The 24,316-nt window shown below is 51.0% G+C and overlaps 1 protein-coding gene across 1 annotated transcript; it reads left to right on the forward strand.

Annotated features, from left to right (window-relative positions):
• The first annotated feature begins 2,673 nt into the window (after nucleotides 1–2,673).
• LOC120941764 lies at nucleotides 2,674–11,640 on the forward strand. The gene is made up of 2 exons (XM_040355430.1): nucleotides 2,674–2,740; nucleotides 3,679–11,640. Exon 2 carries the CDS (start codon nucleotides 3,696–3,698, stop codon nucleotides 11,526–11,528), a length of 7,833 nt encoding a protein of 2,610 aa, XP_040211364.1. The 5' UTR covers nucleotides 2,674–2,740; nucleotides 3,679–3,695; the 3' UTR covers nucleotides 11,529–11,640.
• Nucleotides 11,641–24,316: the final 12,676 nt, after the last annotated feature.

The raw sequence follows: 24,316 nt of genomic DNA on the forward strand, positions 1-24,316 counted from the left end.
GGGTCCCCAAACACTCCCCCCGGGGCCGGGGGTCCCCAAACACTCCCCCCGGGGCCGGTCCCCGGGTCCCCAAACACTCCCCCCTGGGGGCGGGGGTCCCCAAACACTCCCCCCTGGGGGCGGGGGTCCCCAAACACTCCCCCCTGGGGGCGGGGGTCCCCAAACACTCCCCCCGGGGCCGGGGGTCCCCAAACACTCCCCCCGGGGCCGGGGGTCCCCAAACACTCCCCCCGGGGCCGGGGGTCCCCAAACACTCCCCCTGGGGCCGGGGGTCCCCAAACACTCCCCCTGGGGCCGGTCCCCGGGTCCCCAAACACTCCCCCTGGGGCGGGTCCCCGGGTCCCCAAACACTCCCCCTGGGGCCGGGGGTCCCCAAACACTCCCCCTGGGGCCGGGGGTCCCCAAACACTCCCCCTGGGGCCAGTCCCCGAACGTTTTTTTAGGACAATAACTTGCATATCAGCCTTTAAAATTCACACTTTAGATTTCTCCCATAGACCTCTGTGGCTTTTGGAATTTATTGAACACAGACGACTCCACCTGAAGACTGATGAGAAGATCACACACCTCCTCCCCTCCCCCGGGGTGATATTTGAGGGACCCCCCCCCCCATTTGGGAATCCTGCTGTCAGGAGACTGAGACATGCTGGGAGTGGGAGGGGTTATCCGGACTGGTCTCCAGTGTTGTGTGTCGGTGTCGTCCTCCTCCTGTAGGTGGCGGTATAACCTGAATGAAGGATTTTATGTCGGGTTCAAACTTCCTGTTTTGTCTTCTAGAAATCTTCTTCTCTCCGCCGGAGGTCATTGGAGGAGGAGCCGGAGGAGGAGGAGGAGCAGGAAGAGGAGGAGCAGGAAGAGGAGGAGGAGCCGGAAGAGGAGGAAGGTGATCCTCACATCTCCAGGTGAGCACACACCTTGCATCATTCCCCTCTGGGTGTAACCAATCACTGTCCGAGTATTATTCATATTCTATGTACTGGGGGTGTGTCCCTGCTGTATAGAACCACAAGCAAGGGGGCGGAGCCTGCACCTGTGGCTATATAGACCTGCAGGGTTCATTTTCATGAATATGAAACATTTTGTGGAGAAGAGTGTTTTTTATTTTCATTGTAACAGCAACAGCATTTGTGTAGGAGGGGGTCGGTGTTTTGGGGTTGGTGTGGGAGGGGGTCAGTGTAGGGGGGGGGTGGTGTAGAAGGGGGTCAGTGTGGGGGGGGTTGGGTTGGTGTAGAGGGGGGGGGTTGGTGTAAGAAGAGGGTCAGTGTAGGGAGGTGGGTGTTTTGGGGTTGGTGTGGGAGGGGGTCAGTGTAGGGGGGGTTGGTGTAGGAGGGGGTTAGTGTAGGGGGGGGGATGGTGTAGGAGGGGGTCAGTGTAGGGGGGGGGATGGTGTAGGGGGGGGGGGGTTAGTGTAGGAGGGGGTCAGTGTAGGGGGGAGTCGGTGTAGAACGGGGTTAGTGTGGGGGAGGACGGGTCAGTGTAGCGGGGGGGGGTCAGTGTAGGGAGGTTGGTGTAGGAGGGGGTCAGTGTGGGGGGGGGGGGGGTGTAGGAGGGGGTCAGTGTGGGGGGAGTTGGTGTAGAAGGGGGTTAGTGTGGGGGGGGGTTGGGTCAGTGTAGCGGGGGGGGGGCAGTGTAGGGAGGTTGGTGTAGAAGGGGGTCAGTGTGGGGGGGGGGGTGGTGTAGGAGGGGGTCAGTGTGGGGGGAGTTGGTGTAGAAGGGGGTTAGTGTGGGGGGGGTTGGGTCAGTGTAGCGGGGGGGGGGCAGTGTAGGGAGGTTGGTGTAGAAGGGGGTTAGTGTGGGGGGCGTTGGTGTAGAAGGGGGTTAGTGTGGGGGGGGGTTGGGTCAGTGTAGGAGGGGGTCAGTGTAGCGGGGGGGGGGGGCAGTGTAGGGAGGTCAGTGTGGGGGGGTTGGTGTAGGGAGGTTGGTGTAGGGCGGGGTTGGTGTAGAAGGGGGTCAGTGTAGGGAGGTTAGTGTGGGGGGGTTGGGTTGGTGTAGGAGGGGGTCAGTGTATGGGGGGGGGGGTCGGTGTAGGGGGGGGGTTGGTGTAGGAGGGGGTCAGTGTGGGGGGGGGGGTTGGTGTAGGAGGGGGTCAGTGTGGGGGGGGGGGGGTTGGTGTAGGAGGGGGTCAGTGTGGGGGGGGGGGGGGGTTGGTGTGGGGGGGGAGTTGGTGTAGGAGGGGGTCAGTGTATGGGGGGGGGGGTCGGTGTAGGAGGGGGTCAATGTGGGGGGGGGGCAGTTGGTGTAGAAGTTTGGTTGCTCACAGTCCTCAGTATCTGAAGCTCAGATTGCACACGCAGCTGAATGAGTTTGAGGAGTGGCTCCTCCCCCTTCTCTGTACATTCACTCGGAGAGTCTGAAAGCAATCGGCTTCTGCTGTCTCTTTAGAGCTCCCATAATGCTCTACATTCCCGGTGTTTAGATGTTTATTTGTAGAATAAAGATTTCATGATCGGAATGATATAAAGTAATCCCGCCTCCCCTTGTAGGAGGGAGTGTCTTGTAGTTTTTTTATTTTGGATGAGAGGCGGAGTGTCTGTCCCTCCCACTGACCAATCACATTCCGCCTCTCCCCTTGGATCTCAGACTTCTTATAGGAGAATATTCTCAATCTCTTTATTTATTTTTCTTCTTCTTCAGTGTCAGCCGTGTTCATTGATCCCGCACCCATCTACGGAGGAGCCCCGCCCCCATCTACAGAGGAGCCCCGCCCCCATCTACAGAGGAGCCCCACCCCCAGAGAGCTGTAAGTACCAGTACTGATCACATGACACTCGGTAATAAAGAGGACCTGTACTTCTCACTTCTTCAGTCACCCATACATGTGGTGTCCCGGGGGGGGGGGGGGGGGGGCTGGTGTCCTCACTGTAAGATTTCACTTCCTGTACCTTAGTGGAAACAGGAAGTGAGGGAATCCCTGGTTGTGGCCATGACTAATGTCCCCATTGAAAACTTTCCCTTCCCGTTTTCGCTATGGGACAGGAAGTGAAGGGAAAGCTTCCAATGGGGACATTAGTCATGGCGGCAACCAAGGATTCTCTCACTTCCTGTTTCCACTAAGGTACAGGAAGTGAAATCTTACAATGGGGGCACCAGTTCTGGTGACAACCAGGGAATTCCCTCACTTCCCGGTTTTCACTAAAGAGACAGGAAGAGGGGAAATCTTCTGATGGGGACACTAGTCCAGGTGACAACTAGGGATTCCCTCTCTTCCAGTTTTCGCTATGGGACAGGAAGTGAAGTGAGGGAATCCCTGGTTGTCACCGGGACTAGTGTCCCCATTGTAAGATTTCACTTCCTGTTTCATAGTGAAACCGGGAAGTGAGGGAATCCCTGGTTGTCACCAAGACTAGTCTCCCCTTCAGAAGATTTCCCCTCTTCCTGTCCCTTTAGTGAAAATCAGGAAGTGAGGGAATCCCTGGTTGTCACCAGGACTGGTGTCCCCATTGTAAGATTTCTCCTCTGTCCCATGTCTGGTGACCCTTGTTCTGGGATTTTCTTTCAGTCATAAGGGTCACCAGGACAAACTGAGAGAGTACATCTGTCCAATGGGGGGGGGGGCACGCAGATGGCAATAAGAACCTGGCAGGGGGTCTAATCCCTCTTCACTTACCCTGCTACAGTTGTCCCAATGTAGTTCTGAACGAATTCAACAAAACTCTAACTTTCTTTATTTTTGGCCAGGAGGCGTGACATGCAAGATGCAGAATTCGGAGAGAAGCACCCGTTCTTCCAGGAAGCCCATCCCGATGCAGATGACCTCCCCCGGCCCTGAAAGTGACACCGGACAGTACATGTGCATCGAGTGCAGCGAGACCTTCGACACCAAGCTTGAGCTGACCTCGCACCGCCAGAGCCATGTGGCCAAGAAACAGTTCACGTGCACGCACTGCGGAAGGGGCTTCCACCACCAGGTCTTCCTGCAGATGCACGAGAGAAGTCACGAAGAAGGAGTTTCCAGAGTAAAGACGCCCCCTCCTCGGGTCATATCCACCAGGAGCAGCAAGATGGCTGACATTGTGCACGTGAAGCCCACCTACACCAAGCCTCCACGCCCTCTGAACTCTATAGTGCATTTCAAAACTGAGACGAAAGTCTACCAAACCTTCACCCCAAAAGAGTTCCTCACCAGGCGATGCCATGGGTCCGGTGTAGCCACCAGTCAGAAGGATGACGTTCCTGAGAAAAAGAACTTATTTGAGTTGCGAATATCCAAGTTTTCAGACACAACCGTACATCTTATGGATTCCTTTGGAAACTCCATCGAAATATTGACCGATGTCTTCAACGCGTACACCATCGCGGGGCCGGAAGAGAACGGTGTGACCACCAACGCCGATGAGGTCCCTACAAAGACTGCGAGTCCTGATGAGACCAATTCCAAAACCCTCACTGAAGAGACTTCCCCCCAGACAAAACCCGCTGACATGGCCAATGATCGTCCTCCAAGCAGCGAGCCGATCGCAAGTGAAAGTGTCGCCTCTGAGAAACCCGAGGCCGGTCTTCCTCTGCCTGAACTGTCTAATGCGGAAAGTGCAGTCGCTCCAGAACAGGAACCAATGGAAAGTCGACCCAGCTCCGAAACTATGGAGAATGTCTCTGAGAAACAAAGTGTGCAACCTTCAGAGGTCTCTCAAGAGAAGGTCGACCAAGGCCAAGCCGTTGATTCCATCATTGACGGCAACCTTCCTGCTATTGATGATGATGACGACATGGATACCACCCCAGAGGAGGAGGCTGCCAGTCCAGCCTCTCCACAGAAACAGCAGAATGAGCTGGAAGTCAATCAAACTGCTAAACACAATTCCACTTTGCTTACTGATGAGCCCATAGCCAAGGATAAACGTCTTGAAGAAGACTCTCCCCAACTGCCCGATTGTTCCTCGTTGGGTGACCCAGGCTCTTCGAAAGATGAGCCCAAGACCATCAAAGAAAATAAACAGCCAGAGGAAGAGATGATTCCCAATGTAGAACAAGCTCAAGACTTGACTTTACCGAAATCTGACGCTGAGGTCGGAAAGGTAAACCCACCTGAAGAAATGCCACCAGAAAGACGAGAAAACCTCTCCCCCGCAATGCCCGTTAATGTGTCTGAAGACCGCCCGGCGCCCCTGGAGATCCAGTCCAGCAAAGAGGAAGCTGATCTTTCTAATACTTTATCAAGGAACAGAGATGATGTGAGCTCACCTACAGAAGACGCATCCGTAGAGACGTCTGCCGAAGACCTCGGAGCTCAAAATGAACAATCTACATCATCAGAAGAACGTTCCGTTGTCGGCACAATTATACCAGAAAAACACGACCTGCAATCTGCAACCGTCCAGGTAACTGCTGACAAGAATTTGAAGACCGATATCTGTATGACATCTGAGGATGTCGGCCAAGTCTCCATTCCAGAAGAAGAAGTTGGCTTACCAGAGAAGGATTTGCCGGCGGACAACAAGGAGCCAGAAAAACCTTGTAGCCTTTTATCCGGACAGGATATGCTTCACGATGATGATGATGATGATGATGATGATAATGACGATAATGTTGATGATGACGATGATAACGAGCTCGTCATTGATGACAAAAGAGACCAAGACTTGTTTGAGAGAGACATTTTCCCATTGGAGGTTTGTGAGAAAGGCCTTGCCTCTGTGGAGGAGCAGAACATTGTGTGTGGGGGAGAAGCTCGCAGTACAAAGATTGTACAGGAGAAAGAGAGTGACATCTGCCTGAATGGCAGCGAAATGACTTATATCTCTGAAAGCGAGATGATCAAATTGCTGGACCAGGATAAAGACGACATCGCTGAAGACGAACCCATCGCTGCCGGCCAGAAAGACTTGGAAACCATGAAGGACGACGATCAAGCCCTTTCCCAGTCAAAACTAGAGCCTGAACTAAGCAATTCTGAGGAGACCAAGTCCTCCAGAAGTCCAGAAACTGTGAATGAAGGGCAGAATACTGTCGATGAGATGCTCACCAATCGGGGCAGTGAGCTACCTGCTAGCTTGGAAGAAGAAACATCAGAGGTACAGCTCGGTCAAAACAAGCTTAAAACCACTGACCATGTCGGGTTACCATCTGAAAATCACAATTTGCCCACATTTCAAGCTCCTCCTCCGAACGAAAAAATGGAGACTAGTTCCTGCTCACCTTTAAGTTTTCTTACCAACGATGAACCTAGAACTGGAGAAGCTCCAGATTCCATCGAAAGCATGATAACACAAGATTCAGTGTCAAAGAATAGTTCAGAAGAGCGACTTGCACCTTCCAGTGGTCATTTCCAACCAATCACAGCAGAGGGTATGGCTGATCTACCCCAACCAGAGCAAGACCTCCCATGCAGAGACAAAGACTATGAGCCATCTGGGACCTCTACAGAAAAGCAAGATGTAAATCCTGTGGGGGATGCTGCCATGTCCAGAACAGAACGCACCCATGATGCCATAACTCCCGAGGAGATGGATGTCTGTGTTACTGTAGAAGATAATGAGTGTGATGACGAACAGACCGATTCCTTAGAAGGTCCCTCACAAAAGGATGCAGTGATCCAATCAGGCCAAGAGAAGCCACATACCGGCATTCCTGGCCACAGTGGTCTTGTTTGCAGTATAGAGCCAGAGCAAAGCAAAACCAAAGTTGGTGAAATCGAAAGCTTGCCCTCTAAACAAAAAGACGTGATTGATCCCGAACCTTTGGCCAAGCATGGTGCAGAAACGAATGAAATGATTTGCAATAAAGAGAGGAAGTCAAAACTGAAAATTGTAGATCAAGAATCGAAGAATCCACCTTTAGATGTTCTAGATGATAAGCAGATCACCAGCAATGATGGTGACCATGCAAAGGCTAAATCTCCCGAAAGAGATTTAAAGGATGAAAGGATGCAAGACAAGCAGGTAGACCAAGATGCCGCCTTTCCCCTCAAAGAGAATGAGAAAGATGATGCGGAAACAGATAAATGTACACAAGAACAAACTACAGATCTTTCTTCCAACCTGGACTCTTCCTCTAAGACTGTGTCCACCAATGAGATTGTTGAATCCAAGAAAAGTTCCCTTGACAAGAAGCTTTTTCCTAAAGGAGATGAAGACCATGAGCTTGGCGAGCTACCCACTGGAGCTCTGGAAGACAACAGCCTTCCGAAAGACATGGAAGACGATTCGGAAAAAATAAGTGTTGCCTCTCCCAAAGACATAGAATCTGAGGTGATGGATGACTGCGGCTCAGCTACTAAAGAAGTATCAGATGTTGCCTCATCTATAGGCCAAACTGTAGGCAAAGATAGTCTACAAGATGCACTAGAAGATTCCGAGCTAATGGAGAATGACCAAGAAGATGCTGATAACGCAGAAACGCCCTCTAAGTCGCCTGGTGTCGGTGGAGAATGCTTGAAATGTGGGCGGAGGATAAGACGAGGCAGGAGAGAGATGGTCAGGTTGCCGGTCTGCTTCAAATGCCGCAAAGCTGCCAAGAAGCAAGAACGTCTTTCAAATCAAGAAACCGCTGATGGCGTGGACCTTGATCCACTCAAGTCCAAAAGAGCGTTAAGCTTGTCTGCGGAGTTGGCAGATTCTCCTATTAAACAAGACGGAGATCCATTGATTCTTGACCCATTAGTTGATGAGAAAGAAGCTTCACGTTCTGCAGCTAAAAAAAGGTACAAGTGTCCGAAGTGTGACGAAACGTTCCGAATACCGTCTCTTCTGGCGGGGCACATAAAATGCCACACCTTACCCCAGTGTCTGACGTGCAGGTGTCCGATGCAACTTAAATATAAGACAAAGCGAATCCCTAAAAGGTGCCAAAAATGTGTTCAGCAACTTAAGGAGAAGAGAGCAGAAAAAAAGGTTGTAGAAGGTAGCGGGGATGAGTACAGCGCCACCTCTGATGACGAAGATGCTGATATCAATCCAGACAATGACGTCTCAGATGAAGATTCCAAAGTTGGTCCTCTTGATGATGATGAAGAGGTTGACTCTTTCAAGAAAGACAAAGAAAAGTCCAAGAAACAAGAAATCGAGTCGGATGATGAACTCGATACAAGTGACCAGAACCTTGACCTGCCCGATAGTGTGAAGCCGCGCCTGTGTCCCCAGTGTGGCAAGGCTTTTCGGTGTAACAGGTCGCTTAATCTTCATCTCTTGAGTCACACCTCAGAGCAGTGTGAATCCTGTGGCTGTCGACTGTCAAAAAGACGCAAGGTCGGGCGCTGGTCCAAGAAGTGTCGCAGTTGCCGCCTTCAAATAAAGGGAAAGCTATTGACCGACAGCGGAGATGAGCTGAGCCTCTCCGGTGATAAATTACCAAAGCAGAAGAATGTTGCATCCCTTCGGCTGAAAGCCAAGCAAACCAAGATGTCGAAAAACAGCAAAATCCAGTCCATTATCAAGAAGAAGAAGGAGCTGAAATGGATGAACATGCTACTGGCCGTTAGAGGTCTCATGGATAAATCCAAAAAAAAGAAAGAGAGCGCTTTAAAGGCCGCGGAACTTGCCAAGAAAGATGGCGAGAGCTCGGAAACTGAAAAATGTGCCGCGTCTTCAGTTGAAAGCAGCAGTATTCACCCAGATGATCCCAAGTCTGACCTGAATGATCCCGACATGGAGAAAGCGGGTTCTTCAGAGCTACTGTCTCCCTTGATTAAAACCCCAAAACAAGGCCGAAAGTGTTTATATAAAGAAAAGAACATTATTAAGGTGGAGGAGAGTGAAGTATTGCCTTATATTCCTGATTCAACATTCATTAAACAAGAAGAAACATGGCAGTGCGTGGAGTGCAACCAGACCTGGCCAAACTCCGAAGCCTTGGTCAACCATCAGCACAGCCACACGACTGGCCAGTCCTTCACCTGTCCACAGTGCCCACAAGTCTTTTCTACTGAACAGTATTTGGATCTACATGTCCACTCTCATGAGGAGGACGACCGTCGCTATCGTTGCCCGGAATGTGACAAAACCTTCACTAAAAGGAACAACCTTGGTGTCCACATGCGTGTACATGCCGGTTCACGCCCCTACATGTGTCCCGACTGTCCACGTCGATTCCGGCAGAAGGTCACCCTACTCGCTCATCGTTACTCCCATAGAAACTATGAGCTCTTGTTCACCAAACCGTTCCAGTGTTCAGTCTGTAGTAAAAGCTTCAAGATGAAGGAGAGGCTCGTGGTTCATGAACGTCTCCACACCGGTGAATGCCCCTTCTCCTGTAAAGACTGCGACAAAGCCTTTCCCAGCAAGGCAAGACTTTACGCGCATCGCAAGATGCACAGAATTTCTCAAGATCCCTCAAGTAGTGAGCAGAATTTAAGTAAGGACATCTCAGAGGGGCAACCGTTCAAGTGCCAAGATTGTGGTAAAGTCTGCTCTACCAAAGCAAGCTTTGTTCTTCATCGGAAGATCCACAGGTTATCCTCCATGCCCGTGAAAATTATTAAGCGTGAACGGAGCGAGGAAGAGCACCCTTTTGGCTGCAAGGAATGTAATAAGGTTTTCTCTTCTAAGGGGAATCTAAAAATACATTTGAAGAATCATTCCGCGCACAAGGCGACGGCCAAGTCTGAGATGAGCCCAGAGCCCAAAGGCTGCTTTCCTTGTAAAGATTGTGATAAAGTATGCTCAACCAAGGCCAGCTTTGCTCTTCACCGTAAAGTACACAAGTCTCCATCCGATGGTGAGCCAAACCCGATCATCAAAGTAGAGTCTGACACTCCAGGCTATGTTTGTAATTACTGCAACAAAGTTTGTTCAACAAAGGCAAGTCTGGTCCTTCATCGTAGGGTCCACAAGACTCCAGGGAGTGCAGATTCCGAGACAAAATCTTTTAAGTGTAAGGACTGTGATATGGTGTTCTTCACCAAAGTCAGCTATTTTCTTCATCGGAAGGTGCACAGATCTGCCTCCAAAAGTCAGAAAAGCCCTAAGGCTGGTGCAGAACCGCAATCCTACAACTGCAAGCATTGCGAGATGGTGTGCTCCACCAAAGCTAGTTTCGTCTTGCACAGTAGAGTTCACAAAACTCCAACCACTAGTGAACAAAATCTCAAAGTTGATGAGCTTCAATCCTACAACTGCAAGCACTGCGATATGGTGTGCTCCACCAAGGCCAGCTTCATCCTCCACAGTAAGGTGCACCGGTCATTAGATGAGCAAAGTCCCAAAGGGGTGGAGGAGCCACAATTGTACAACTGCAAGTACTGCGATGTAGTGTGCTCCACCAAGGCCAGTTTCATCCTGCACAGTAAAGGGCACCGGTCGTTGGTTGAAGGTGAACAAAGTCTTAAGACATCTGAGGAGCCCCAGTTGTACAACTGCAAACATTGTGATATGGTGTGTTCTACCAAGGCCAGCTTCGTCCTTCACAGTAAAGTGCATCGGTCGTTAGTTGGTGAGCAAAGTCCCAAGGTGGAGGGTCTGAAATCTTTCCGGTGCAAAAAATGCGATATGGTGTGCTCTACTAAAGCCAGCTTTGTCCTTCATTCTAAGGTGCACAAGAGTGGGCAGAACCTTCAAGCCAACACTGAGAAGAAACATTTCACATGCAAGGTCTGTAAGAAGGTCTGTTTATCTAAGGCAAGCTTCATCCTTCACCGCAAAGTGCACAAGTCTTCCAGCTCAGAGAACAATCCGACCCCTAAAGCTGATGGAGAGGAGTCGACTTTTCCATGTAAAGACTGTGCCAAAGTCTACGCCAGCAAAGGCAGACTGGCCTTCCATATCAAAAAGGTGCACGGGGACTCCTCTAGTCCCGACCAAAGTGCTAACAATGAAAGTAACGCAGAGCAACCTAAAATGACAGAAGAAGAAGAAAAACCGTTTCCCTGTGCGGTCTGCGAACTGCGTTTCGCCAAACTAATAATGTTGGTCCGGCACAGGGTTGTCCATGAGGATAGAACGATTACGCCCTGTATGCATTGCGGAAAACGGTTCCTGTACATGAAATCTCTCTCCAACCACATGAAGATATGTCAGAGCAAAGGCAAAGGGAAGAAACTCCTGCTTCTCAAAAAGGCCGTCGCCAAGAGAAAGATCCCAAAGGACACCGCCAGCACCAGTTCGGATGGAGAGAGCGTGCAGAAAAAGCGCAAAGTCGACGAAAAACAGAAAGCACTTAAAGCTGCACAAAAACTCAAAACTAAAAACCTAGCGGTCAAAGCAAAGAAAGCCGCCGCCGCCGTTGGCAAAGAGAAGGGTAAAGGCAAAGGTCCAAAGGAGAAACGAGCAAAGGTCGATGGCGAAGGAGCTTCTGAAGGTGAAGGAAAGAAAACCACCACTGAGAAGCAGAGTGATGGGAAGGAAGAGGAGAAGCCCTCTGAACAGACGGCCAAAGAGCCGACTCCGAAGAAGAAAAGCGTAACCAAAGTCAACAAAACGAAGAAAGAGCCAGCTAAGGAGAAAGCGCAGAAAGTTGGAGGCCCAAAGAAATGGCGCGTGCTGGCCGCTTCCACCATCAAGAAGAAAGCCATTATTATTGGAGGGAAGAAGAAAGTTCTCATCAAGAAGAAAGTTCAGATGAAGCCCAAATCTGGAGCCAAGGCAGCCAAGGACTGAAGGCGTAGAGCAGGCAGGTGTTCCTACAAATCCCCTTCTATAGAAAACCCCCCCCAAGCCGTGAAATCGCACAACATCTTGTCTTTTAATAAAATAAATGATGTTGAAAAGTTTGCGTTCCGTGATTTGCAGCCTTGCAGAGCTGTGGTGGGGTACGAGTGACTATGAGGTCACCAGATGATGTAATAGGTCAATCATGATATTTCTCCAGTGTAGGCCAACCCTTGTGTTTGTAAGAGTAGAGCAGGGGTCTCCAAACTTTCTCATCAAAGGGTCAGTTATAGAGGTCGACCGATATTTGGTGTTTTTTTATTAATCGGCATTGGCCGATTTTGCTGGGAAAGATTTTTTACCAAAAATAGGTAGAAGAATACGTATCGTCCTAAACTGAGGGAAAAAATCATTGGTGTCAGTGGGAGGAATAGTGTCCCATCATTGGTGTCAGTGGGGGGAATAGTGTCCCATCATTGGTGTCAGTGGGAGGAATAGTGTCCCATCATTGGTGTCAGTGGGAGGAATAGTGTCCCCTCATTGGTGTCAGTGGGAGGAATAGTGTCCCATCATTGGTGTCAGTGGGAGGAATAGTGTCCCATCATTGGTGTCAGTGGGAGGGATAGTGTCCCATCATTGGTGTCAGTGGGAGGAATAGTGTCCCATCATTGGTGTCAGTGGGAGGAATAGTGTCCCATCATTGGTGTCAGTGGGAGGAATAGTGTCCCATCATTGGTGTCGGTGGGAGGAATAGTGTCCCATCATTGGTGTCGGTGGGAGGAATAGTGTCCCATCATTGGTGTCGGTGGGAGGAATAGTGTCCCATCATTGGTGTCGGTGGGAGGAATAGTGTCCCATCATTGGTGTCGGTGGGAGGAATAGTGTCCCATCATTGGTGTCGGTGGGAGGAATAGTGTCCCATCATTGGTGTCAGTGGAAGGAATAGTGTCCCATCATTGGTGTCAGTGGGGGGAATAGTGTCCCATCATTGGTGTCAGTGGGAGGAATAGTGCCCCATCATTGGTGTCAGTGGGAGGAATAGTGTCCCATCATTGGTGTCAGTGGGGGGAATAGTGTCCCATCATTGGTGTCAGTGGGAGGAATCGTGTCCCATCATTGGTGTCAGTGGAAGGAATAGTGTCCCATCATTGGTGTCAGTGGGAGGAATAGTGTCCCGTCAGTGGGGGGAATAGTGTCCCGTCATTGGTGTCAGTGGGAGGAATAGTGCCCCATCATTGGTGTCAGTGGGAGGAATAGTGTCCCATCATTGGTGTCAGTGGGGGGAATAGTGTCCCATCATTGGTGTCAGTGGGGGGAATAGTGTCCCATCATTGGTGTCAGTGGAAGGAATAGTGTCCCATCATTGGTGTCAGTGGGAGGAATAGTGTCCCATCATTGGTGTCAGTGGGGGGAATAGTGTCCCATCATTGGTGTCAGTGGGAGGAATAGTGTCCCATCATTGGTGTCAGTGGAAGGAATAGTGTCCCATCATTGGTGTCAGTGGGAGGAATAGTGTCCCATCATTGGTGTCAGTGGGGGGAATAGTGTCCCATCATTGGTGTCAGTGGGAGGAATAGTGTCCCATCATTGGTGTCAGTGGGAGGAATAGTGTCCCATCATTGGTGTCAGTGGGGGGAATAGTGTCCCATCATTGGTGTCAGTGGGAGGAATAGTGTCCCCATCATTGGTGTCAGTGGGAGGAATAGTGTCCCATCATTGGTGTCAGTGGAAGGAATAGTGTCCCATCAGTGGGGGGAATAGTGTCCCATCATTGGTATCAGTGGGAGGTATAGTGCCCCATCATTGGTGTCAGTGGGAGGAATAGTGTCCCATCATTGGTGTCAGTGGGAGGAATAGTGTCCCCATCATTGGTGTCAGTGGGAGGAATAGTGTCCCATCATTGGTGTCAGTGGAAGGAATAGTGTCCCATCATTGGTGTCAGTGGGAGGAATAGTGTCCCATCATTGGTGTCAGTGGAAGGAATAGTGTCCCATCATTGGTGTCAGTGGGAGGAATAGTGCCCCATCATTGGTGTCAGTGGGAGGAATAGTGTCCCATCATTGGTGTCAGTGGAAGGAATAGTGTCCCATCATTGGTGTCAGTGGGAGGAATAGTGTCCCATCATTGGTGTCAGTGGGAGGAATAGTGCCCCATCATTGGTGTCAGTGGGAGGAAGTGTCCCATCATTGGTGTCAGTGGGGGGAATAGTGTCCCATCATTGGTATCAGTGGGAGGTATAGTGTCCCATCATTGGTGTCAGTGGGAGGAATAGTGTCCCATCATTGGTGTCAGTGGGAGGAATAGTGTCCCATCATTGGTATCAGTGGGAGGTATAGTGTCCCATCATTGGTGTCAGTGGGAGGAATAGTGTCCCATCATTGGTGTCAGTGGGGGGAATAGTGTCCCATCATTGGTATCAGTGGGAGGTATAGTGTCCCATCATTGGTGTCAGTGGGGGGAATAGTGTCCCATCATTGGTGTCAGTGGGAGGAATAGTGTCCCCATCATTGGTGTCAGTGAGAGGAATAGTGTCCCCATCATTGGTGTCAGTGGGAGGAATAGTGTCCCATCATTGGTGTCAGTGGGGGGAATAGTGTCCCATCATTGGTATCAGTGGGAGGTATAGTGTCCCATCATTGGTATCAGTGGGGGGAATAGTGTCCCATCATTGCTGTCAGTGGGAGGAATAGTGTCCCCATCGTTGGTGTCAGTGGGAGGAATAGTGTCCCATCGTTGGTGTCAGTGGGAGGAATAGTGTCCCATCATTGGTGTCAGTGGGATGAATAGTGTCCCATCATTGGTGTCAGTGGGGGGAATAGTGTCCCATCATTGGTGTCAGTGGGAGGAATAGTGTCCCATCATTGGTGTCAGTGGGAGGAATGGTGTCCCATGATTGGTGTCAGTGGGAGGAATAGTGTCCCGTCATTGGTGTCAGTGGGAGGAATAGTGTCCCATCATTGGTGTCAGTTGGGGGAATTGTGTCCCATCATTGGTGTCAGTGGGAGGAATAGTGTCCCATCATTGGTGTCAGTGGGAGGAATAGTGTCCCATGATTGGTGTCAGTGGGAGGAATAGTGTCCCATCGTTGGTGTCAGTGGGAGGAATAGTGTCCCATCGTTGGTGTCAGTGGGAGGAATAGTGTCCCATCATTGGTGTCAGTGGGATGAATAGTGTCCCATCATTGGTGTCAGTGGGGGGAATAGTGTCCCATCATTGGTGTCAGTGGGAGGAATAGTGTCCCATCATTGGTGTCAGTGGGAGGAATAGTGTCCCATGATTGGTGTCAGTGGGAGGAATAGTGTCCCATGATTGGTGTCAGTGGGAGGAATAGTGTCCCGTCATTGGTGTCAGTGGGAGGAATAGTGTCCCATCATTGGTGTCAGTTGGGGGAATTGTGTCCCATCATTGGTGTCAGTGGGAGGAATAGTGTCCCATCGTTGGTGTCAGTGGGAGGAATAGTGTCCCATCATTGGTGTCAGTGGGATGAATAGTGTCCCATCATTGGTGTCAGTGGGGGGAATAGTGTCCCATCATTGGTGTCAGTGGGAGGAATAGTGTCCCATCATTGGTGTCAGTGGGAGGAATAGTGTCCCATGATTGGTGTCAGTGGGAGGAATAGTGTCCCGTCATTGGTGTCAGTGGGAGGAATAGTGCCCCATCATTGGTGTCAGTTGGGGGAATTGTGTCCCATCATTGGTGTCAGTGGGAGGAATAGTGTCCCATCGTTGGTGTCAGTGGGAGGAATAGTGTCCCATCGTTGGTGTCAGTGGGAGGAATAGTGTCCCATCATTGGTGTCAGTGGGGGGAATAGTGTCCCATCATTGGTGTCAGTGGGGGGAATAGTGCCCCATCATTGGTGTCAGTGGGGGGAATAGTGTCCCATCATTGGTGTCAGTGGGAGGAATAGTGTCCCTTCATTGGTGTCAGTGGGAGGAATAGTGTCCCATCATTGGTGTCAGTGGGAGGAATAGTGTCCCATCATTGGTGTCAGTGAGGGGAATAGTGTCCCATCATTGGTATCAGTGGAAGGAATAGTGCCCCATCATTGGTGTCAGTGGGAGGAATAGTGTCCCATCATTGGTGTCAGTGGGAGGAATAGTGTCCCATCATTGGTGTCAGTGGGAGGAATAGTGTCCCCATCATTGGTGTCAGTGGGAGGAATAGTGTCCCATCATTGGTGTCAGAGGGAGGAATAGTGTTCCATCATTGGTGTCAGTGGGAGGAATAGTGTCCCATCATTGGTGTCAGTGGGGGGAATAGTGTCCCATCATTGGTGTCAGTGGGAGGAATAGTGTCCCATCATTGGTGTCAGTGGGAGGAATAGTGTCCCATCATTGGTGTCAGTGGGAGGAATAGTGCCCCATCATTGGTGTCAGTGGGAGGAATAGTGCCCCATCATTGGTGTCAGTGGGAGGAATAGTGCCCCATCATTGGTGTCAGTGGGAGGAATAGTGTCCCCATCATTGGTGTCAGTGGGAGGAATAGTGTCCCCATCATTGGTGTCAGTGGGAGGAATAGTGTCCCCATCATTGGTGTCAGTGGGAGGAATAGTGTCCCATCATTGGTGTCAGTGGGGGGAATAGTGTCCCATCATTGGTGTCAGTGGGAGGAATAGTGTCCCATCATTGGTGTCAGTGGGAGGAATAGTGCCCCATCATTGGTGTCAGTGGGAGGAAGTGTCCCATCATTGGTGTCAGTGGGGGGGAATAGTGTCCCATCATTGGTGTCAGTGGGGGGGAATAGTGTCCCATCATTGGTGTCAGTGGGGGGGAATAGTGTCCCATCATTGGTGTCAGTGGGGGGGAATAGTGTCCCATCATTGGTGTCAGTGGGAGGAATAGTGTCCCGTCAGTGGGAGGAATAGTGCCCCATCATTGGTGTCAGTGGGAGGAAGTGTCCCATCATTGGTGTCAGTGGGAGGAATAGTGTCCCATCATTGGTGTCAGTGGGGAGGGATAGTGCCCCATCATTGGTGTCAGTGGGAGGAAGTGTCCCATCATTGGTGTCAGTGGGGGGGAATAGTGTCCCATCATTGGTGTCAGTGGGAGGAATAGTGTCCCATCATTGGTGTCAGTGGGAGGAATAGTGTCCCCATCATTGGTGTCAGTGGGAGGAATAGTGCCCCATCATTGGTGTCAGTGGGAGGAATAGTGTCCCATCATTGGTGTCAGTGGGAGGAATAGTGCCCCATCATTGGTGTCAGTGGGAGGAATAGTGTCCCATCATTGGTGTCAGTGGGAGGAATAGTGTCCCATTATTGGTGTCAGTGGGAGGAATAGTGTCCCATCATTGGTGTCAGTGGGAGGAATAGTGTCCCATCATTGGTGTCAGTGGGGAGGGATGGCGCCCCATCACTGGTGTCAGTGGGAGGAATAGTGTCCCATCACTGGTGTCAGTGGGAGGAATAGTGTCCCATCACTGGTGTCAGTGGGAGGAATAGTGTCCCATCACTGGCGTCGGTGGGGAGGGGTGGCGCCCCATCACTGGCGTCAGTGGGGAGGGATGGCGCCCCATCACTGGCGTCGGTGGGGAGGGGTGGCGCCCCATCCCTGGCGTCGGGTGGAGAAAGGGTTCCATGGGCTGGATAAAGGCAAGCAAAGGGCCGCACCTGGCCCCCAGGCCACAGTTTGGGGGCCCCCGGTGTAGAGGGGTGCACAGATCGGGGTGGATGCAGTATATGATGTGTGAGTCTTGGAAGATTTAACAAATGTAGTTTGTACCTGAGAGATGAATGCCTTCTGTATACAGCTTAAAGTGGACCTTGCATGAAAATGGGAGGTCCTCTATACTGCCCCCCCCCCCCCCCCGGGTGGGGTTTTTAATTGGATGTGACTTTTTTTTTTTTTTTTTTGTATTTTGGGGGCTGTGGGTAAAGCGGACATCCCATGTTCATGAAAGGTCCACTTGAAGGGCCTCATTATGGCTGAAAAATCATTTCAGTCCGATTCCATCTGGAGGGGCCGGGGTATGTGGCGCAGTGCCGGGGTGTGTGGCGCGGTGCCGGGGTATGTGGCGCAGTGCCGGGGTGTGTGGCGCAGTGCCGGGGTGTGTGGCGCGGTGCCGGGGTGTGTGGCGCGGTGCCGGGGTGTGTGGCGCGGTGCCGGGGTGTGTGGCGCGGTGCCGGGTGTGTGGCGCAGTGTCGGGTGTGTGGCGCGGTGTCGGGTGTGTGGCGCAGCTCCGGGTGTGTGGCGCGGTGCCGGGGTGTGTGGCGCGGTGTCGGGTGTGTGGCGCAGCTCCGGGTGTGTGGCGCGGTGCCGGGGTGTGTGGCGCGGTGTCGGGTGTGTGGCGCAGCTCCGGTTGTGTGGCGCGGTGTCGGGTGTGTGGCGCGGTGTTGGGTGTGTGGCGCAGTGTTGGGTGTGTGGCGCAGTGTCGGGTGTGTGGCGCAGCTCCGGGTGTGTGGCGCAGTGCCGGGGTGTGTGGCGCAGCTCCGGGTGTGTGGCGCAGTGCCGGGGTGTGTGGCGCAGTGCCGGGGTATGTGGCGCAGTGCCGGGGTGTGTGGCGCAGCTCCGGGTGTGTGGCGCAGTGCCGGGGTGTGTGGCGCAGTGCCGGGGTGTGTGGCGCGGTGCCGGGGTGTGTGGCGCGGTGCCGGGGTGTGTGGCGCGGTGCCGGGGTGTGTGGCGCGGTGCCGGGGTGTGTGGCGCAGCTCCGGGTGTGTGGCGCAGTGCCGGGGTGTGTGGCGCAGTGCCGGGGTATGTGGCGCAGTGCCGGGGTGTGTGGCGCAGCTCCGGGTGTGTGGCGCAGTGCCGGGGTGTGTGGCGCGGTGCCGGGGTGTGTGGCGCGGTGCCGGGGTGTGTGGCGCGGTGCCGGGGTGTGTGGCGCGGTGCCGGGGTGTGTGGCGCGGTGCCGGGGTGTGTGGCGCGGTGCCGGGGTGTGTGGCGCGGTGCCGGGGTGTGTGGCGCAGTGCCGGGGTGTGTGGCGCAGTGCCGGGGTGTGTGGCGCAGAAGGGTCGCTAGAAGAGTCATTCATAACGATCACATGTTCTGTGGGCCCCATAATCCTTCCCGATCCGTTCTTCACCGGGTCGTATCGGATGTGAGGGTTATAAATCGAGGGACGGGATGGAGGAACCTCGGTAGATGATGGGAAGAGAATGAACTGCGGCCCCCTAAGTGGAGTACAAATGGTTAATTAGTGGGAATGTTCTCCAAGCATTCCCAGTATTCGTATTTTCAAGGGCCCAGATTCAGGTACATTTGCGCTTTATTTGCGGAGGCACAGGGCAACGATTTTGCCCTGCGCCCCCGCAAATATTTTGCGCTGCCCTCGATTCACGGAGCAGTAGCTCCGTAAATTGCGAGGGCGCGCCGGCAAAATTGCCCGACCTAAGGGCGCGCAATGTAAATGATCCCGCCAGGGGGCGGGAATCATTTAAATTAGGCGCGCCGAGCGTAGATCGCATGCTCCGTCGGGAAACTTTCCCGACGTGCATTGCGGCAAATGACGTCGCAAGGACGTCATTTGCTTCAAAGTGAATGGCGTCCAGCGCCATTCACGATTCACTTACGCAAACGACGTAGATGTTAAATATCGCGACGCGGGAACGACGGGTATCCTATAGCATTGGCTGCGCCTGCTATTAGGATGTGTAACCTTGCGCGAAACCCGACGTACGCAAACTATGTAATTTGGGTACGCAGGGCTCGCGCAACGTTGTGAATCGGTGTTAGTATGCAATTTGCATACTATACACTGAGCACAATGGGAACGCCCCCTAGCGGCCAACGCAAGAATGCAGCCTAAAATCTGCGTGGCATATGAGCCTTATGCCGCGCAGATTTTAGGCTGCAGTCGGCGTAACGATGTTCCTGAATCGGGAGCATTCGCTACGCCGGGGCAAGTAAGCAATTGCGCTGTGTAACCTATGGTTACACAGGCGCAATTGCTTCTTGAATCTGGCCCATTGTATTATTCCGTATGTTTTTTGGCTCTGCGTAACGTCTGCACGCGTTCAGCTATTAAGACCGTTCAACTTATCAAATGTTCAGCTCTTTCAGCCAATGACGGGACGACTTCAACTTTTTTTCTACTATTTATACTTTTTAAAATATTCCGCTTTTAGACACTTTTTTTTTTTTTTTTTTAAACATTGAAGTCACTGGGGTAGATTCACATACCTTTTGCGGCGGCGTATCTCCAGATACGCCGCCGTAATTTGAATTCCGCGCCTGCGTAGCGTTACGCCGATTCACAAAAAGGCAGTTGCGCTGAAAAAATAGGCTTCCTCCACCGACGTAACTTGATTGCGGCGGCGTAGAATTGTGTGCAATATAACTTTGGGCGCTTCCGCTGTTGTCGGCGTAGAATATGCTAATTTCCTAGATACGCCGATTCACAAACGTACGTGCGCCCGGCGTTCGTTTTTTACGTCGTTTGCGTTAAGGCTTTTTTTTGGCGCAACGTTGCTCCTGCTATTAGGAGGCGCAGCCAATGTTAAGTGTGGACGTCGTTCCCGCTTTGAAATTTGAATTATTTACGTTGTTTGCGAATAGGGCTGGACGTTCTTTACGCCCCAAAACCAATACGTTGTTACGCCGTACTTGGAAGCAATGCACACTGGGATATGTACACGGACGGCGCATGCGCCATTCGTAAATCACGTCAATCACGTTAGGTCATCACATATTACCATAAAACACGCCCCCCCCTTCCCCATTTGAATTACGCACGCTTACGCCGGCCCCATTTACGCTACGCCGCCGCGACTTACAGAGCAAGTGCTTTGTGAATACTGCTCTTGCTCCTGTAAGTTGCGGAGGCGTAGCGTAAAGACGATACGCTGCGCCGCCGTAACTTATAGCGTAGCTACCTGAATCTACCCCAATGAGCGCTACAAAAAGTTTCAGCTACTTCGTACTTTCACCTACAAGACGCCAAGAAACGGTCACAAAATATTCAGCTATCCGGCTTTATCTTTTCACTTTGATATCTTTTGCGTTTTTTGTGAAAAAGCAGTATACGTTTAGTGATCATTTCAGGAAATGTTATCGATTTAAGCAGAGTGTCTATGGGGCTTCTTCTGTGCTGCGCTCGCCGCCGCAATCCACGCTTAGGGAATCGGGAAGTGAAGCGTGTTTTCCCAGAAGACAGCGGGGGATTGTGGTAGAGGCGTCTGCCGCGGTACCGTATTCCCGGAAGTGTGTGCAAATACGTGCCCAATGTGACACCGGAGGGGGGGAGGAGGGTTCCGAAAAGCGGAAGCTCCATTTTTGGGTGCAAATAATAAACATAAAATTAAAATACATGGTGACAAAAATCCAGTCCTTAACCACTTAAGCCCCGGATCAATATGCAGCTAAATGACCCAAGGGGTGTTTACAATTTGGCACTGCGTCGCTTTAACTGACAATTGCGCGGTCGTGCGACGTGGCTCCCAAACAAAATTGGCGTCCTTTTTTCCCCACAAATAGAGTTTTCTTTTGGTGGCATTTGATCACCTCTGCGGTTTTTATTTTTTGCGCTATAAACAAAAATAGAGCGACAATTTTGAAAAATATGCAATATGTTTTACTTTTTGCTATAATAAATATCCCCCAAAAATATATAAAAAACTAATTTTTTTCCTCAGTTTAGGCCGATACGTATTCTTCTACATATTTTTGGTAAAAAAAAATCGCAATAAACGTATATTGATTGGTTTGCGCAAAATTTATAGCGTTTACAAAATAGGGGATAGTTTTATTGCATTTTTATAAAAAAAAATTTTTTACTACTAATGGCGGCGATCAGCGATTTTTTTCGTGACTGCGACATTATGGCGGACACTTCGGACAATTTTGACACATTTTTGGGACCATTGGCATTTTCACAGCAAAAAATGCATTTAAATTGCGCTGATTACTGTGAAAATGACAATTGCAGTTTGGGAGTTAACCACAGGGGGCGCTGTAGGAGTTAGGGTTCACCTAGTGTGTGTTTACTACTGTAGGAGGGTGTGGCTGTAGGACTGACGTCATCGATCGAGTCTCCCTATAAAAGGGATCACATGATCGATGCAGCCGCAATAGTGAAGCACGGGGAAGGCGTGTTTACATACGGCTCTCCCCGTTCTTCAGCTCCGGGGAGCGATCGCGACGGAGCGGCTAAAAACAAATAGCCGCGCCGTGGTCCCGGATCGCTCCCCGCGGGAATCCGACAGCCGCATGTGCCGATCGGACCCCCCACCCACGTCTAGGCAGGGACGTACAGGTACGTGATTGTGCCTGTCCGTGCCATTCTGCCGACGTAAATGTACATGAGGAGGTCGGGAAGTGGTTAAGGACCCCTTCACGCCGATATACGTCGGCAGAATGGCACGGCTGGGCACAATCGCGTACCTGTACGTGGCCCTTTAAGCCCAGCCGTGGGGTCGCGTGCGGTCCAAAGCTCCGTGACCACGCCCGTGGGACCCGATCGCCGCCGGTGTCCTGCGATCGGTCCTCCGGAGCTGAAGAACGGGGAGAGGCGAGTGCAAACACGGCTTCCCCGTTCTTCACTGTGGCGGCGTCACTGATCGTCTGTTGCCTGATGTAGGGAAACACAATCAATGACGTCACACGTCCAGCCCCGCCCCCCTACAGTTAGAAACACTTATGAGGTCACACTTAACCCCTTCAGCGCCCCCTTGTGGTTAACTCCCAAACTGCAATTGTCATTTTCACAGTAATCAGTGCATTTCTATAGCATTTTTTGCTGTGAAAATGACAACGGTCCCAAAAATGTGTCAAAATTGTCCGAAGTGTCCGTCATAATGTCGCAGTCACGAAAAAAATCGCTGAACGCCGCCATTAGTAGTAAAAAAAAATATATTAATAAAAATGCAATAAAGCTATCCCCTATTTTGTAAACGCTGTAAATTTTGCGCAAACCAACCGATAAACACTTATTGCGATTTATTTTTTTTTTTACCAAAAATAGGTAGAAGAATACGTATCGGCCTAAAGTGAGGAAAAATCGTTTTTTTTTTATGTGTTTTTGGGGGATATTTATTACAGCAACAAGTAAAAAATATTGATTTTTGTTTTCAAAATTGTCGCTCTATTTTTGTTTATAGCGCAAAAAATAAAAACCGCAGAGGTGATCAAATACCACCAAAAGAAAGCTCTATTTGTGGGGAAAAAAGGACGCCAATTTTGTTTGGGAGCCAAGTCGCACGACCGCGCAATTGTCAGTTAAATCGACGCAGTGCCGACTCGCAAAAAACTGGCCGGGTCCTTTACCTGCATAATGGTCCGGGGCTTAAGTGGTTAATAATGCTGGCAATACAAAACAAAGTGACAGGTGCTCTTCAAGGAAAGTCCTTGTGATGCCCCTCCCCCTGGCGTGATATTTGTGTTGGCGCTCTTATGAATTCACTCACCAGGTCGCCTTCCACCACTAGGGGGCGCTGCACCCTCACAGTCTATGCCCCCGTGCAGCGCTCGAGAAATTCGCTCTTTGGTGTGTTAATTCCGATCCTCCAGTGTTGTCATATGAGAGAGAAAATGGCGCCCACGGCGTGATCCGGCTTAATTGACCTTTTTATTTATGAAAAGCAGCGGAATTCTACTCGCGTTTGTTCAAAAGTGACAGACGGATTTTTTTTTTTTAAAACAGGGCGGAGTTACAGAAACATCTTTGCGTCGCTTCCGTTCAGGGCCTTGTACTGAATTTTTCTCGGCGCCGGTGTTTTAAAAAATCCGTCTGTCATTTTTGAATAAACGCGAGTAGAATTCCGCTGCTTTTCATCAATAAAAAGGTCAATTAACCCCTCCCATGCCGCGCCTATTCCGGCACTCCTCTCCTACATGTACAAATCATCGTTCTTTTAGTAGAAAATCACTCAGAACCCCCAAATGTTATATATGTTTTCTTAGCCGACACCCTAGAGAAAAAATGGCGGTCATTGCAACTTTTTATCTTGCTCTGTATTTGCGCAATAATTTTTCAAATGCTTTTTTTTTTTTGGGGGGAGGGGAATGGTTTCATGAATTAAAAAAAAAAAACAAAACAGTAAAGTTACCCCAATTTTTGATCATTCTTATGGTGCGCAGAAGAGAAGGATATCTGACGCCCGTAGCTGCCCCCGTCATTCAGACCTCCCCCCACAAAGCCCAGGACGTCGTATTACTATGGCTGGGTACTGAAGTGGGTAAGCAGTATCACGTTATGGACACTTTGGCCCGAATTCACAAAGCACTTACGCCGACGTGTAACAAGTTACGCCGACGTAAGTCCAAAGTGTGCGCCTGACCCACAAACAGATATGCGCCTAAAACCAGGCTACACCCTGCTGACGTATCTTGCTTACGCCGGCGTAGGGTGGGTGCACATTTAGGCTGGGCGCATGGTGGCGCTCCCATTGATTAGCCATTCAAACATGCAATTGAGGGAAATACGACGATTCACGAACCTGCGTGCGCCCGACGCAGGCTACGTGAGATGCGCGTAAGTTGTACGTCCGGCGTAAAGTTATTTTATAGATGGAGCTACGGCGTGCCATGTGATGATGGCCAAGGCGCTGCCATTCCCCCGACACATCTGGGGGAAGTGTGGTGGCCATAGTAAGATGGATATCCGATCATTATTAATAATCTGCCTGTACTAAGAGTTCAGATTTAATCAATCCCCCCCCCCCCCCCCCGGTTGCCTACCCACCTATAACCCTTCTCCGCCCTTACTCCCCCCCATCCCACAGCTTCCATCGTACCCTCTTCGGGGATCTGCACCCTGTATGAAATGTTCATTTGTAAAATACAAAGGGCCAGATTCTCAAAGGCGTTACGACGGCGCAACACCATTAGCGCCGTCGTAACTCCTCATCTGGCCCCGGGTATCTATGT

The sequence above is a fragment of the Rana temporaria genome, chromosome 5 (assembly GCF_905171775.1).
Source record: "Rana temporaria chromosome 5, aRanTem1.1, whole genome shotgun sequence".
NCBI lineage: Eukaryota > Metazoa > Chordata > Amphibia > Anura > Ranidae > Rana > Rana temporaria.